This window comes from Typopeltis vanoorti, chromosome 8, assembly GCF_054136105.1.
Source record: "Typopeltis vanoorti isolate ZY-2024b chromosome 8, IOZ_Tvanoo_1.0, whole genome shotgun sequence".
NCBI lineage: Eukaryota > Metazoa > Arthropoda > Arachnida > Uropygi > Thelyphonidae > Typopeltis > Typopeltis vanoorti.
This window is the reverse complement of record NC_143556.1, coordinates 39,173,738-39,192,123: the sequence shown is the minus strand read 5'-3', so window position 1 is coordinate 39,192,123 and position 18,386 is coordinate 39,173,738. Positions and strand designations below refer to the sequence as shown.

Below are 18,386 nucleotides of genomic sequence, written 5' to 3'. Positions count from 1 at the left end.
GCATTTGACAGGGTGCCACATGATAAGCTGATATTTAAGTTGCAGCACATGGGTCTGGATGTCAGATTGGTCAACTGGATTCAGGATTGGCTGTCTGATAGGTATCAGAGAGTTGTGTATGGTGGAGCAGTTTCCAGGAGGCAGAGAGTTACAAGATAGGTATCAGAGAGTTGTGTATGGTGGAGCAGTTTCCAGGAGGCAGAGAGTTACAAGTGGGGTCCCACAGGGCTCAGTACTTGGACCTATATTGTTTAACCTTTATATCAATGACATAGCCAGTGGATTGCAGGGGGATATTCAGTTGTTTGCGGATGATGCGAAGCTGGGAAGGATTATTAGTAATAGTGCAGATGCGGTAGCCCTGCAAGAGGATTTAAATAAGCTAGATAGATGGGCAAATGAATGGGGGTGTCAGTTTAATGCAGCAAAATGTAAGGTCTTGAGGTTTGGGAAACATCGATGGGATGCTGCATACTCTATGGGAGGAGTTATACTGGAGGAAGTAGGGGAGACAAGAGATCTGGGGTTGATGATTGATAGAAACCTGAAGTTTAGGGGACATATTGCAAAGGTGGTGAAGGTAACACAGAGGATTGCTGCTATTATGAGAAGGACACTGACCTGCAGAGATAAGAGGGTTATCATTCCGTTGTATAAGTCTCTGATCAGACCACACTTGGACTATTGTTCTCAGATTTGGTCCCCAGGATTTGAAGGGGATAAATTAACTGTGGAAAGGATACAAAGACGGATGGCAAAGATGGTTTCAGGACTGTACAAGGATAGTCATGAGGATCGGCTGAGAGAATGTGGACTGCAGAGTTTGGTGGATAGAAGAATGAGAGGTGATATGATTGAGAATTTTAAACTGTTGAGAGGTGGTTACCGGGTTGACACTGGGGAGTTGTTTCGCTTGGTTGATCAGCGGGAAGGAGTGATGACAAGAGGCCATCCCTGGAAGTTACGAAAGGTAACTGTGAGCAAGAGGGTAAGGAGTGGTTTCTTTGTGTGGAGGGTGGTTGAGCCGTGGAATGCATTGTCTGATGGAGTGGTGGGAGTGAGAACGGTCAGTGAGTTTAAAGAGTGGTATGATAAACTTTGCGTTTCTCATGGGGGGACCTCCCCTCGATGAGTCTTGACAGACTTTATGTCTTAGGAAGGACCTCCCTCGATGAGTCTTTTGACTCCTTGGAGCCCTGAATAATAAAATAATAATAAACATTTTCAAATGGATATTGGAAAGGTGAAAATGGTTCACTACCCAACATTCATTGTATTGTAGTCCTGCTGTATTATAAATCAAATGCAATTATTGTATAAACTGAACTGCAGTATATAGTCTTTCAATACTGTGTGGAACAGAATATCAGGCAATGATAAAAGAAGCATCTACTATTTCTACAGTCTGTAGAAATATGTATATTTCAGTTGATGTTTCAGATTTGTAGAAGAGATTGAATAAGGATTGAAAAAAAATCAGTAAATGGTTTCATTTCTTATGTGTTATGCTTTTGAAAGGATGGGAAGGGTGGGGGGAGGAGGAAGGAGAGATGCTCAGGAATAGTTTGGACCTTTAAAGAGATGGCTCAAAGGAATTAGTGGTGTAAAAAAAGTTGGCAAATTGTTAATGAGTGTATGTATTCTGTGAAGGAAGAGAGAGAAAAAGGTAGAAGAGATTAATAAAAAAAATATGAGAAAATTCAATCTTTATTATTATTAATATTAACAGACTTCCACGGAGTTAATAGAATCTTCACATACGTCTCACTCAATCAATAGCATATCTTTCAATACTATGTCTTCATCTCATTCACACTATTCAATTCACATACCTCAGGTGACAATGCATTATACTCCCCCACAACTCTCCAGATGCCTTTGTTCATCAAGCTGTTGCATAACTTCCAGGAATGGTTTCTTATTCTTCATCTGTCTGCCACTTAATGAATAATTCCTTTTGAAGATGTTGAAAGTTTATTTTTCACTTGGTTAGATTATAATAAATTTAGTTTAATCCTTTATCCAAGTGTGAGCAAATAAAGTTTGATCACACTTGGATAAACTTTCAACATCTTTCTCTAAATCCAGAGTAATTTAATATAAAAGGTGGCACACCTTTTGGCAACTCCTATAGTTAGAGATGACCTTGCTATTGCTTCTACCTGGTATCTCCACATCTGGGCCTGGCTCCCACTAAAGAGACATCAATAATGGTCGAAACTAGTCTGGGTAGTGTCCCTTCCCTTAATGCATAACATTATACATATCTGCAAGAAGATGTGTTTTGCATTATGGGAGATACTGAGATAGGAGTGATGTAAGCTTGCTCCACCTTTGCAACAATTTCCCGGTGTTGTACTACCTTATCTGAATTTATTTTAGAATAATTCATTTTATATTAACAACATAAAAAATTCTTATTCTGAAATTTTCCTCTGCCTGTGTACCAAATTCTACAGTTTACAAAGTTTTCAGTTACGGTTTAGAAAGATCAAATTATATCAGCACCAAAGAAAGTAAGTTACCAAATGTATGCATGATAGTCCAGATCTGATCTGATAAAAGAGGGGGGGGAGCAAAACTACTCCAGGTCTTTGTTGAGCGTCACCTCTAGATCTTAAATATTATTCACTTCCAGAGCACATATAGTGCACCATCATACTTCTGCATACTGAAGGGCAAAAATGTGCGCTGAGTAACAGTAGCCTAGAATTTAAATGTTCAGAGGTTGATATCTGTATTACTTCTTTAACTCCACTCATGTTTCAGGAAATTGAATATTGTTATTATCTGAGCCTTCACACCTCACTCACAAGGATGTTGCGGTTATTATTTTTAATACCAGATCTCCATGAAATCAAAAGACTCATTGTGGGATGTACTCACTGTCACATAGAAAGCTCATCAAACTGCTTTAAATGTTTATGTCAGCATTCACAACACTATCAGATAGTGCATTCCACTCACCAACCTCCATACAAAGAGCTCACTACTTACTCCCTTGCTCACACTCATCTTATATTCTGTATAAGGTGTAACCTCTTAGTACCCTTGTCTCCCATTATCTGAAAAATTTCTTTCACATTAACTTTTCCATTCCTTCAATCCTTCTTAATAGCTCTCATTCCAAAGACCAGATAAGATACCACCTTAATCAATCTTCTCTGGACCCTTTGTAATATACACATCTGCAATGAAAATAACCAGATGACGAAATCTGCACACAGTAAAGTTATGGTTCCATTGTATAAGGCCTTATACAATGGAACCATAACTTCTTTATGCATGTTCATGTCTAGTTAATAGTTAAATAAAATATAAATGCTATAATCCAATGTGATGACTTCACACCCTGTGCAATGTAACTCCTAAACTTCAGGTCCCTGTTCTACAACCACTCCAACATCTCTCATTTCACTTAACTTCTTCTTCTTCAGAATTTTTCCACCAAGCATGTACCTTGCATTCCATCCTTGCCTACCAAATTGCAGAACCTTATACTTTGCAACATTGAACTGACAGTTCCACTGTCTTGACTGCTCTACAATTTCTATATGTTGTAATATTTCCCCTTCAGTTGAAAAGATCTTAATTTGAATTCAATAGATGATGCAAAGCCTTTCTATAGTACTTCTTTTAACTGAAAGCCTGTTTTCTATCCATCTGACCAACTTATTATCCTCCCATATTTTCTTCTACTTCTACTCTATAATCATTTGGTATGTGACATTTTGTCAAATGTCTTTGTATAGTCCAAAAATATTACTTAGTGTGAATTTCCCACTTATTCAGTGCATTGCTCATTTTAGCATAAATAGATGTAAGATAGTAGATACTAAATAGATAAAAGATGGAAATAGATTTCTAAAGTAAAGCTTCTTTTTTACAAGCCTCTCTGCCACTCATAGAGAAGCTTATACCTATTTGAAAGCTCTGTGTCGATGCCATATGCCTTCTATTAATGCATAATGCTGATTATTTCCAATAGAATATATTATTATTATTATTCAGGCCTCCATGGAGTCAAAAGACTCATCGCTGGAGGTCCTTTCTAGGAAACACAAAGTCTATCAAGACTCATCGTGGGAGGTCCCTCCTAGGAAACACAAAGTCTATCATACCATTCCTTAAACTCATTGACCAGTCTCACTCTCACCACTCTATCAGGCACTGCATTCCATAGTTCAACCACACTCCATGAAACCCAGTGCCAACCCTGCAACCACCTCTCAACAGTTTAAAAATCACAATCATATCACCTGTCCTTCTTCTATTCACCAAACTCTGCAGTCCACATTCCCTCAGCCAATTCTCATAACTAACCTTGTACAGTCCTGCAACCATCTTTGTTATCTGCCTTTGTACCCTTTCCACAGTTAATTTATCCCCTTCAAATCCTGGGGACCAAATCTGAGAACAATAGTCTAAGTGTGGTCTGATCAGGGTCTTATACAATGGAATGATAACTCTTTTATCATTCCATTGTATAAGACCCTGATCAGACCACACTATAAATATGCCTTCACTAAATTCAAGAAAATGGCAGTATATGCCTTTCCCTCATCTACTGCTCCTGTAACTTTATTATAAAAGGCTAGCATATTACCAACAAATCAGCGTTCTTCTTATTATTGAAGCAATCCTCTGTGTTATCTTCACCACGTTTGCAACACGTCCCCTAAATTTCAGGTTTCTATTCATCTCAACCCCAGATCTCTTGTCTCACCCTACTTCCTCCAGTATAGCTCCTCCCATAGAGTATGCAGCATCCCATCGATGTTTCCCAAACCTCAAGACCTTACATTTTGCTGCATTAAACTGACCCCCATTCATTTTCCCATCTGTCTAGCTTATTCAAATCCTTTTGCAGGGCTACCAAATCTGCACTATTACTAATAATCCTTCCCAGCTTCACATCATCTGCAAACAACTGAATATCCCCCTGCAATCCACTGACAATGTCATTGATATAAAGGTTAAACAATATAGGTCCTAGTATACTGAGCCCTGTGGAACCTCACTTATAACCCTCTGCCTCCTTGATACTGTCCTACCATACACAACTCTCTGATACCAATTGGACAGCCAATCCTGAATCCAGTTGACCAACCCGATATCCAAACCCTCGTGCTGCAACTTAAATATCAGCTTATCATGTGGCACCCTGTCAAATGCCTTCACTAAATTCAAGAAAATGGCAGTATATGCCTTTCCCTCATCTACTGCTCCTGTAACTTTATTATAAAAGGCTAGCATATTACCAACAAATCCATGTTGATTCTCACAGATAACATTACCCTCATCTGCCCAATTCTATATATGGTCCCTCACAAATTTCTCCAAGATCTTTACAACACTCTGATGAAACACAAACTGGTCTATAGTTAGACACATGCAGTCTACTACTGCCCTTATGCAATGGCACTATGTTACCTTCCTTCCATTGCTTGGGCACCTTTGCTGAAGCTAGACTTTCATTGAAAAGCCAGATCAAAGGAGCTGTCAGTTCTTTAGATTCTCTCAAAACTCGTAGTGAAATACCATCTAGTCCCACAGCTTTGCTGACATCCAGAGTACTCAGTATTTGGAACACACTCTCCTCCTGTACCTCTAAACCTCGAACCTGCCCTATCCCTCTAGTATTAAAATTTACTCCTCCAGGATGAAATACTCCAATAAAGTGTTCATTGAACAATTCCACTATGTCCTCTGCATCAGTCACTCTATTCTCTTCATTTCCTTTCTCCTTATATCTCTCTCATAGCCTCTTTTCGCATGCAGTTCCTGTTTAATATTCTTTGATTTTCATATGTTAGATTTTTTTGATCACCACATTTTCTAGTAAATTAGTATTAATTTTACAACTATATATTAGATGAAATGACTGAGACATGAATTGTTGATAGAAGTTATAGTATGCTGAATAAATAAAGAGTGCACTTTATTTATTTATTTTTACATGATAATTCCACCTACAAAAGGCAAGAAAAAATCCACAGCACACATTAGTTCTGTGGAATGGATAAGAGTTTTGAATATTATGAAAACTCAATTCCAAAATCAAGCATGGTCTTTTTCAAACCACTTCAGAATTTAAATATGTGGATGTATCATTCTAGGAATTAAAATTCATCTTCCATGCAAAGATTTCAGAAAAGTTTTTGGGTGGGAGATGTCTTAATCCACAACCCCTTGTTTGTAAGGTGGAAGTGCTATTTACTTGGCTGTCCAGACCCACATAAGTACATGTATAACCTAATGTAGATGTAAGGTCCTTTGAGTCATGCCTTTATTTTTATTGCCTGAATAATCATGTTTTTCTATTAGTAATATCTTTAAAAAAGAAAAAAGAAAAAAGCCTTCATTGTCATTGATGTGTCTGTAGATATGTCATTGAGGTATGTCAGTGACAGTAATCCCATAGATATGTCAATGAGTCCATATACAGAATTCCATATTATGGAAGCGTTTTATGAATGGATCCTTCTAGATATTGAGGAATAGGTGTATTTCATTATCTTTCAGTATATATGTAAAATATATATGTATATATATATATGTGTGTATGTATATTTTTTTTTTTTTTTTTGCTTTTCTCTTCAGGTGAGTTTAATAGTAACTGCTTTTACACAAGTTTTAAATTATTTCATACAGTGACAGTAGTGCAGGTCAGAACCTTAGCACTATCAAGTCGTTGAGAGTTCTCAGAGTTCTCAGGCCACTCAAAACAATTAAAAGGGTGCCTAAGTTAAAGGTAAATGTTTGTTTATAAAAAAAATAGTGATCCTATAAATATCTTGGAAATTCTTTTGCTGCATGATTCTTTATAGTATTCTTAAAAATTAATGTTTTATCCATTATTTTTTTGATAAAAAAATCTTATAGTACCTGGTACTTTTTTTAAGAACTTTTCCAGTCTCACCTCTTGACTGGACATTATTGAATTAACAATATACTGATCTCATGACATTAATGCCTGGTTATATCATCATGTATCAGAGACCATAGTACAAACACTGAGAAATGTTGAATGAAGATGGGTAAACACTCCATTAAACAAAGGAGATTAAGCAAAGCATTGGACAATGTATGACTGTAGGCTTCAGTAGATGCCATTCAGGGAAGATTGAGTAAGGCTCTGTGATGTTGATTGGTAAATGATGAAAATATAATTTCTGAGCTAGAGAAAAGCAAAGTGTTTTCTTTTGTCCACTTTGCTGAATTTATTTACAGAGTCTGTGATCAAATATAGTAATGGACAAAATTGAGTGGTGGAGACCAAGAGTGGTAGACTAGGTGGCCTCCTTTGATGAGTCTTTAGACTCCCTGGAGGTGTCACGTAATAATAATAATAATAATAACTTTACTGTATGCAGTAAAGTCTGCTTGCATCTGCTTATGTTTGATGCAGGTGTGTGATTGTTCATATAATGAGTGCTCACTTGCTAAGAAATATCAATCTGGCATATTCATGTTCAATGTTGCAAAATGTAAGGTTTTAAAATTTGGAAAACAAAGATCGGATGCAGTATTTATGCTTGGTGAGGATATATTGTTGGAGGTGGAGGAAATAAGAGATCTGGGGGATGATAGTGGATAAGGATCTGAAATTTAGGGGACACGTAGCCAAAATTGTGAAGACAACACAAAGGCATAGGATAAGGATAAAGGATAAGGATCTGACTTGTAGAAGTGGGGAGATTCTTGTTCCATTATATAAGGCTTTGATTAGGCCACACATGGACTATTGTGCCCAGATTTGGTCACCTGCTTTTCAGAAGGATGTTGGAAAGGGTCCAAAGGCGACTGACTAAAGTAGTTTCTAGGAATGTCGAGCATGAGGAAAGATTGAGAAGATGCAATTTGCAGATTATGGTGGACAGGAGGAAGAGGGGAGATATGATAGAGACCTACAAGTTAGTAAGGGGTTGTTGTAGGATCAATGCTTGAGAAGTTCTACAGAAAATAGTGGGAGATCAGGAGAGAACCAGAGGTCATCCCTGGAAACTGTACAAAGAAGGTGTGAGTAGGGGAGTGAGAGGCAGGTTTTTTTTCATGCAGAGTTGTGAATGATTGAAATGACTTGCCTGGGAGTGTGGTGTCTGCAAGGAGTTTGAGTGTGTTTAAGACACGGTATGATGAGCTGTGTGTGTGTGTGTGTGTGATAAAAAGACCTCCCAGATGAGTCTTTGACTCCATGAGGTCTTGTGGTAATAATAATAATAATATGCAACATGGAGCACAGTGCTACTACTACACTGGATGATTTGAGCAGGGTGTATAAGAAGAATGATGTAGAGCTCTTGCATAATCTGGACAAAAAATTTGGCAATACGAACAGACAGGATATCAACACTGTATGCTAAAAGAATGTTCAGTAGAATTGGTTATGTCCTTGACGTGATTGTATAATTTGAATTTCAGCAATGGAAAGAATGCATACCAAAACCTATAGGCACAAGAGATTAATAACATTTCATTAAAATACTTTATTATCCTACCTTGAAAGATATTTCAACAAGGTAGATTAATATTGGTAGATTTCAAAAGATACAAAAGATTAGGAAGGAAATTCCTTCCTTTGCTAATGGATGATCATGTTTTAGCAAGGTGATAATTATTGTAACAAGGTGACGAATATATTGAACACAGGGAGATGTATATACGATAATATATGGATTATTTAAATTATACATGTTTTTGGTCGTAAACCAACTACTAGCATCAGACAGGTTCTAAGATCTCCTAAAGACAGTGTTCCATTTTATAAATATCCAGGTGTGTATAATATTCTGTGCACGTGCGGTCTTTCCTACATTGAACAAACTGCGAAAAGCCTGGAAATAAGACAGAAAGAACATGTTGGCGATGTAAATCACAACAGAACGATCACCTCCAGGTTAGCACATCACTTTTCAACTTCGAACCACACTATAGACTAGAATAACAGCTATATGCCCTATGTAGACGAAGATTACATACATCGATTATTTAAAGAAGCAGCAGCAGTAGTGCTACGTACAGGCAGCAACCTAAATAGAAATCAAGGGACCATACTGAATGATACTTTGAAAAATCTAATTAATTCCCTCAGTTCAATTGAACTACAGTATGCAAATAATCATATTTCGCATTTGCATGTAACGCGTGTTCATGATACTGAGTAGAAATGTCACGCGAACGTGTTACCTTAGCTCCTTAACAGGTACTAACATTTTTTTGTATTCTTAAACCTTTTTTGCATTTTTTATACTGTGCAAGCCTTGAAAAAGCTAGTCGGTTACTAGCGAAACCTGCAGGCAATATTGTACAAACATACGTACGAATTAAAAATCTATGGTCAGTTTAACAGTGTCTTATATTTTGTAATATATGTAGATTTTGAAAAGGCTTTCAGCAGAATGCCACATGACAAACTTCGAGAGTTAAATTGAAACAGATGGGGTTTGAATGGATTAGTGCATTGGATTGGAGATTGGCTATCTAATAGGTATCACCAGGTTGTATATGGGGAAGTGATATCTCAGAAGAGTAAAGTCACTAGTGGTATGCCCCAGTGGTATATTTTGGGTCCATTGTTGTTCAATTTGTACACAAATGATATTAGAAAATATTATTTGCATAAATTTGCTTAAATAGTGATATACAGTTGTTTGCAGATGATGCAAAGTTGTTATGAGAAGTAGAGCAGATGTTGTAGCCTTGCAAGAGGACCTAAATAGACTGAGTGAATGAGTGTGTGTGTGTGTGTGTGTCAGTTTAATGACATACACACACACACACACACAAGGAATTGTGGAGGATAGGGACTTGAAATTTTGCAGACATTTTGCAAAAATTGTGAGGAATTTAGAAGTAAGGATGTTTTGATTCCATTGTACAAGACTGATCAGGCGGCTGGATTACTGTGCACAGATTTGGTCGTCAGGTTTTCAAAAGGATGATGAGATGTTGGAAAGTGTTGAGAGATTATTGACTAAGTTGGTTTCTGGTTTCTAGAATGTGGAATTAAGGGACAGATTGAGAGAATGCATATTAAAGAGTCTAGTGGATAGAAGAAAGCAGGGAGACATCATCAAGACGTGTAAGTTGGTAATGGGGTAATAACCAGATTAAAGTGGATGAGATTTTTCATAGTATATATGGATACATGGGAAGAATGAGATGCCATTCCTGGAAGCTGTATAAGGTGTATTTGAGCAAGGGGGTGAGGAGCAGATTTTTTGCATCGAGAGGAGTAAGTGATCGAATGCATTACCTGAAAGTGTGGTGAGTGCAGTGACAGTGAATCCATTTAAGTCTAGGTATGATGAACTGTGCATGTGAGAGTGGAACCTCCTGCAATGAGTCTCTTGACTCCATGGATGTCTGTCGATAATAATAATAAATCAGTACTGCATGAGAAAGAGTGAAAAGATATTTAAATGATACAGTGAAAAAACTTAATAAAAACTTAATAATTTTGCACATGCATTTCATTCACACCTTATTTATTCTTCAAACTCTAGAGGCACAAATGAGATTGGAGTGAAATGAATGTTCACCTTATTTAGCAGGAAATCCATAAGAAGAGAAGATGATTACGTGTAAGGAATATTATTATTATTATTATTATTATTATTATTATTATTATTATTACGGGCAACTCCAGGTAGTCCTTAGACTCATCGAGGAGGCCCCAAATCATGTTCATCACAACTATTCGACATTCATACAGTATCTATCATACCTCGCCTTAAACTCATTCACTGTCACAGCATCCACCACAGACTCTGGCAGCCCATTCCCCTCATTCACCACTCTCAAAGTAAAGAACCCAGCTCGAACACCCTTACTGACCACACTCTTGCCCAGCTTCCATGGATGTCCCCTAGTCCTCCCACAACCAGCCCTGTTCTCAAAAATATCTTCTGAATTAATTTTATAGAAACCCTTCAGTAATTTGAATGTCTCAATCATATCTCCCCTCCTCCGCCTATCAACCAATTTTTGCATCCCACAAATCCTCAACCTGTTCTCATAAGGTTCATTCCACAGTCCTGCTATCATCTTGGTCACTCGCCTCTGGATCCTCTCAACCTCTTCCCCATTAAGAAGAAACCTAGGTGACCAAATCTGGACACGGTAGTCGAGGTGGGGTCTTATCAAGGCTCGATACAGAGGAACAATAACATGCTTGTCTCTGCTTGTCAACATATTCTTCAGCAACCAAGTGATTTGATGAGCTGATTTAGCCACTTTTGCAATGTGTCCCCCTAAACTTCAGCTCCTTATCCACCAACACTCCTAAATCTCGTGCCTCATCAATTTCCTGGAGTACAGTTCCACCAATGTAGTAAACTGCTGCTAATCTTTTCACCCCAAAATGTATAACCTTACATTTTGCCACATTAAATTGACATCCATTCTCCTTAGCCCAGACCTCCAATCTATCCAAATCATCCTGCAAAATTTTGGCATCATCTGCATTCACTATTGCCCTACCCAACTTTGCATCATCAGCAAACAAATGAACTGTTCCTCTTAGATCCTTTCCTATATCATTAATGAACAAATTAAACAGCAGTGGTCCAAGAACAGATCCTTGTGGCAAACCACTAGTCACAGGCCGTCTTGTGGACTTTACTCCTGAATAAATCACTCTCTGATATCTCTCCATCAACCACCCTTCTATCCATCTCACCAACCCTATATCCATCCCCATATGCTGCATTTTACTGATTAGAATTCCATGTGGTATCCTGTCAAAGGCCTTAGCAAGGTCCAGTAGAATCACTGTAAACCCATTACCCTTATCCAGTTCAGTCATCGCTTTGTTATAATACGTGAGCAAGTTACTGAGGCATGACCTACCCTTCACATAACCATGCTGTCCCCAATACAGTATCCCATTTTCATCTATCCATCTTGTATTTTCCTCTTGACTATTTTCTCCAAGACCTTGATAACGATTCCTGTTATGCTGATTGGCCGGTAATTTTCAACAGCAGCGTTGGAACCACCTTTATGCAGCAGAACTATTTTCCCCTCTTTCCACCCCCTTGGGACTGACCCAGACCCAAGGCTCAAATTAAACAAAATGGTCAATGGCACTGACAATTCTTTAGCCGCTTCACGTACGACACGAGCTGGTATACCATCCAATCCCACAGATGTATTGACATTGAGGTTCTGTAATAGACTATTTACCTCTACTTCATTCATCACAATTCCAGTATAAGCTGTTGGTTCTTCCATTCCTGCAATGTCACCACCTGGATTATATACTCTTGCAAAGTGCTCACTCGGTAATTCCACTATATCGACTGATTCGGTTACCTCCCTACCCTCAGCATTTTTTAAAATTATTTTGCCATGAACATTTTTCCTTTTACTGGCAACATATTGAAAACACTGTTTGGGATTCTCTTTAGCCTGCATGGCCAATTTTATTTCAATGAGAATAATATAATGATTTCAATTTCAATATAATGAGAATAAGGATGAGAGAATTTATGAAATATATAAAGAACAGGCGAGAAACATTAAGAGTATTGTATTCAAAGCAAAGTTAGATTGTCAGTCTGAATATTATTATTATTATTATTATTATTACAGGTAGTTCCTTCTTTTGCGAATTAATTGGTTCCTGGTAACTGTTCGTAAAGCGGGAGTTTATTTGTCTTAGAACTAATGCTATAAGTGAGAGTTACGTTTGTAAGAAGGAATATATAACATATAAAATTAATATTAAATTATAAGAAAATACTTTACTGCCTAAAGATTTACATATTTAAAAAATAACTTAAGAAAAATTTTAATTAAAACTTTAATTAAAAAAATTAAAATTCTTTTTTTTTTCTTTCAAAGAAGGCCTTGAGTGTCATCAGCTTCGTTGACTTTCACTTCTTTTTAAAATAGCTCAATAGTAAGCAGAAGCATTATTCATTTCCGGGAAAATTTACTAAATTGTTCAAAGTCTGAATCTTTTGATTCAAAGATTGCTTGAGCATTTTTGAGAAGTTTAAATGCTTCTTCTAGGGCTTTTAAAGTGAAAAACAGAGTTGGAGTTTCATATTCGTTATCATATTCATATCCAGGAAAATTTACTAAATTGTTCAAAGTCTGAATCTTTTGATTCAAAGATTGCTTGAGCTTTTTTGAGAAGTTTAAATGCTTCTTCTAGGGCTTTTAAAGTGAAAAACAGAGTTGGAGTTTCATATTTGTTATCTTCTTTATCTTTATCTTCTTCTTCATTTCTTTCTTGTTCCTTTAATTCAAGCAGATCATTGGGTACGAGTTCCATAGTGTGAGATTGAAGCAGCTCATTAACATTATCTTCTAAAACTTCCATTTGCAACTTGTTAGCCATGCCTAAGATCTCTTGAGTTTCAGAATTCACAATCTTTGTTGGGTTTTCAAAGCCTTCAAAATTATCATTAAACTGAGGACAAAGTTTATGCCATACTCCTTTCATAGTTTTTTTGGAAGCTTTATGCAGGCGCTCTGTGTTAACCAAATTGCATCTAAAATGTTGAATCTCTTCCAAAACTCTTTGAAAGAAAAGTTTCCATCTTTATCAGTTGCTTCTATTAACATTTCAAAATCTCTTTGAGATAATGTGCTTTTAATATTGCAATCACAGTGAAAGGGTTATTGTTAAAAATTAAAAAAAAATAAAAAATTAGATGTAATTGAAGAAAACTACGAATAACACGCTCACGTCTCCAAGGCTCGTGAGTGACTGAGGCTCGTTCTAACTGATCATTACCCTCATACAGTCTTTACGTCCTTTGCCGCGTACAATTTAAAATAAAAATTCTGATCCAAAAAATTTGTAAAGTAGGAATTCGTAAAATGAGAACTACCTGTATTTACAGCATCTCTATGGAGTCCAGATACTCATCCCAGGTTGCCCAAATCAACCATCATACACAAATCCTATCATACCTCTCCTTGAATCCATTCACCATCAGGGAACTCAACCAATTCTGGCAATCCATTCCAGTCACTCTTCACTCTCATCAAAAAATCTGGTCTGCACACCCCTACTAACCACACCCTTACACAACTTCCATGGATGACTCCTAGTTCTCTGAGTATTTGTCGTATATTGAAAATTTTCACTTGCATTAATTTTATAAAACCCTTTAATATCTTAAAAGTTTTGATCATGTCCCATCTTCTCCATCATCTAAACTTCTTAACCCACAAACCTTCACCTATCCTAAAAAGGAGTATTCTGCAGGCCTTTCACCATCTTGATTACTTGTCTATGAATCCTCTCTTTCTCCCCAAGAAACAACAATGACCAAATCTGTGTGCAGTAGTCAAGATGTGGCTGAATCATAGCCTTATAAAGAAGGATAATAACTTCCTTATCTTTACTTGTTAGTATGTTTTTCAACATCCAAGTAATTCGTTGAGCTATTTTACCAACTTTTGCAATATGCCCTCTGAACTTTAACTCATTGTCTGCCAAGTCTCTAGCCTTGTCACTTTCTTGCAAACCAATATTATCAATATGATAGACATACAATCTTTTCAACCCAAAGTGCATGACCTTGCATTTTGTGACATTAAATTAAAAATCATTATCCTTTGTCCACAATGCTAGTTTATTTAAATCATCCTGCAAGATATATATTTCACCTTTATAACTATTGCTCTCCCCAGTTTTGTACCATACTCTGAGGTAATCAACTAGTTACCATCATTCTCCTAGACTCCACTACACCATATACTACTCTCTAGTGTGTCTGTCTGTCAGCCATTCCCCTATCCATATTACTAACCTCATATCCATTCCCATTCTCTCCAGTTTTTGTGGTGGTGATTATGAAGAGCTCAGGAGACAGCTTGCAGGTGTAGTAAGGAATGAGAAGTTAGCTGCTAAAGAGATCAATGCAGCTTGGATGATTTTCAAAAAAAAATCTAGTAGATGCAATGTCTAAATACAGGGTGCTCGGGATAAATTTGACAGTTTCGTAAGGAAAAAGAAAATCTTCTTTGTATCTATTAAATTTAATGAATTGACAAAAAAACATTACAGGCAGAGTTAATTACAATACTATCAACAAGATTTACTCAAAATAACCACCATTAGCATCGATCACAGCTTCAATTCTGCTTCGGAACCTCGAACAAGCTGATGCTACAGTCTCCCTGGGAAGGGCCGCAAAAACTGTTTTAATTTTATCCATTAACTGGGCTTTTGTATTACTAGAAGTGCGATTGGTGTCTTTTTCAACTGCGCCCCATACAAAATAATCCATGGGGTTAAGGTCTGGGGAGTTTGGAGGCCAAACATTTGGACTGGTGAAGTCGTAGAAATTTTCAGACAACCATTTTTGACTTTTCCCAGAGGTGTGGCAAGGGGCCGAATCCTGCTGCCATACATACGGCCTACCATTGGCTACCCTTGTTATCCAGGGCTTGACTACAGTTAGCAACTCCACGAACAAAGCCCGAATTCCAATGCCAGGGTTCTTCAACACCTGTTCCTGCAGATTTGCGAGGAATTCTGCTGTACGAACGCAATCAGATCGTCTGCTAGGGATCTTTCTTCTTGCTACATCCTCGTAGTCACCATTGCAAGTCTCTAGTTCATGCCTGATTGTTTTTACTGTATTCAGGGAGCATTGGGCAGCAGTCGTAATATCCTTATTTTGATGGCGGGCACGAATCATCATGATACAAGTTATTTTCTTCCATGATTCAGGTGGGTTCCAGCTATCCATCCTTTCTGACATCTTGTATATGAATGAAGAAGGGTCCAAACTTTTAAATGAAGAGAAATGTGTGTTAATACATGTAACTTACGGAAAAATATAATTAATTATAAATATGTCAAATTTATCCCGAACACCCTGTATATTCCAAGGGTGAGAAGGTTAAATAAGGTAGGTGTGAGATGGATGAATAAAGAGATTAAGCATGCGATACAGAGAAAAAGGGCATTGTGGAAGCAGCATAAGAGAAGTGGAAGTAACCAATTTCATGAGGTCTACAAAGACCAGGCAAGGAGGGTGACTTGGTTGGTGAAAGTAGCTAAAGAGAGGTAAGAACAGCAGTTTGCTAATGAAGCCAAAAAGAATCCTAGGGAGTTCTTTCGATATGTAGCCAGCAAACGAAAGAATGACTATCGAAGGATGACATTGATTGGAGGAAATAGTATAAAGACAGCTGTTGCAGAATGTGTGGTGGAGATACTTAACGAGCAGTTCATAAAGATCTTTCACTCTTGTGAATGTGACTTCATAAAGAGATTGAGAGCAGTTGATGATGGGGAAGAGAGACTGACTGTAGGTGAGCAAGAGGTGTTTGGGGAGTTGAGTAAACTAAATGTAAATAAGGCTGTGGGACTTGATAATATATCACTGCATATTCTGAAGGAATGTGCCAGAGAGTTGACACCTGCCTTGACATATTTTTTTAATATGAGTCTTGCACTTGGTCAAGTTTCTATAGAGTGGAAGGAGGGCAAGATTGTGCCACTACATAAAGGAGGTGATCGAACTCAAGCATCAAACTATAGGCCTATCTCTATGTCAGGTGTCATGGTTAAGTTGTTGGAGAAGCTTGTGAGAACTAGGATCCAGAGTTGGGTTAACAACAATGGTATAATCTTTGATGGACAGCATGGATTTGCTAAAGGGAGGTCATGTTTTAGTAATCTACTTACTTATTACAATAAAGTGACTACTTCCTTGGACAGAGGAGAAGGATACACAGTAATATACTTGAATTTCGCAAAAGCTTTTGATAGAGTACCTCATGATAAGTTGACAGTCAAGCTAGAGCAGATGGGGTTGGATATTAGATTAGTGCATTGGATTGGAGACTGGCTATCTGATAGGTATCAACAAGTTGTGTATGGGGGAGTGATATCCAGGAAAAGGAAAGTCACTAGTGGAGTTCCTCAGGGGTCTGGTTTGGGGCCATTACTGTTTAACTTGTATATTAATGATATCGGCAAACACTTGGATGGAGATATTCAGTTGTTTGCAGATGATGCAAAGTTGAGACGAACCATAAAGAGTAGTGAAGATGTTGTGGCCTTGCAAGAAGACTTGAATAAATTGAGTGATTGGGCAAGCAAATGGGGATGTGAGTTCAGTGTTGCAAAATATAAGGTTTTAAAATTTGGAAAACAAAGATGGGATGCAGAATTTATGCTTGGTGAGAATATATTGTTGGAGATAGAGGAAATAAGAGATCTGGGGGTGATAGTGGATAAGGATCTGAAATTTAGGGGAAACATCGCCAAAATTGTGAAGACAACACAAAGACTTCTGGGAATGATGCGGAGGACACTGACGTTTAGAAGTAGGGAGATTCTTGTTCCATTGTATAAGGCTTTGATTAGGCCACACATGGACTATTGTGCCCAGATTTGGTCACTGGGTTTTCAGAAGGACGAAGAGATGTTGGAAAGGGTCCAAAGGCGAACTGACTAAGGTAGTTTCTGACCTCTGGAATGTCAAGTATGAGGAAAGTTTGAGAAGATGTAATTTGCAGAGTCTATTGGAGAGAAGGAAGAGGGGAGATATGATAGAGACCTACAAGTTGGTAAGGGGGTTGTTATAAGATTAATGGTGGAGAAGTTCTACAGAGAATAGTGGGAGATCAGGGGAGAACCAGATGTCATCCCTGGAAACTGTATAAAGAGGGTGTGAGTAGCGGAGTGAGAGGCATGTTTTTTTAGTGTAGAGTTGTGAATGATTGGAATGCATTGCCTGAGAGTGTGGTGTCTGCAAGGAGTTTGAGTGTGTTTAAGACACAGTATGATGAGATGTGTGTGTGATAAAAGGACCTCCCAGATGAGTCTTTGACTCCATGAGGTCTTGGGTAATAATAATAATAATAATAATAATAATATTGGTTAGATGAATTGGATATTGACTCTCTGAACAATACCAGCAAGTTGTGTATGATGGTGCTGTGTTTCAGAAAAGGAAGTTGACCGGTGGTGTGCCTCAGGATTCTATTCTTGGGCCCCTTCTGCTTAACTTGTTTGTTAATGATATTTAATGTTGATTGACTGGGGATCTTGAAATTTGCCGATGATGCAAAGTTAGGTAGAATTATCAGGAGTGGTGCTGATGTTAATTCTGTACAGGAAGATTTGAATAGACTTTTAGCTTGGAAAAATGAGTTGGGTTGCAGTTTTAATGTTAATAAATGCAAGGTGTTACACTTTGGGATACAGACATATAAGGCTATGTACTGTATTGGTGGAGCTGTACTTCAGGAAGTGAATGAGATTCTGGATCTTGGAGTGATGGTGTAGTTCATGGGGGACATTGCATGCGTTGCAAAAGCACATCATATTGCTGCTATGATGAAAAGTGTATTAACATGTAAGAATAAGGAGGTGGTGATGTATCAATATAAGGCAGACCACA

The 18,386-nt window shown here is 37.6% G+C and overlaps 1 protein-coding gene across 1 annotated transcript in view; it reads left to right on the top strand.

Moving 5' to 3' along the window:
* LOC150103937 (voltage-dependent calcium channel type A subunit alpha-1-like) overlaps positions 1 to 18,386 on the top strand; it is a 1,762,795-nt gene that overhangs the window by 669,158 nt on the left and 1,075,251 nt on the right. Inside the window, exon 22 of the mRNA XM_090397103.1 lies at positions 6,655 to 6,754. Within this exon, the coding sequence (XP_090253229.1) occupies positions 6,655 to 6,754 (100 nt within the window). The remainder of the gene's footprint in view (positions 1 to 6,654; positions 6,755 to 18,386) is intronic.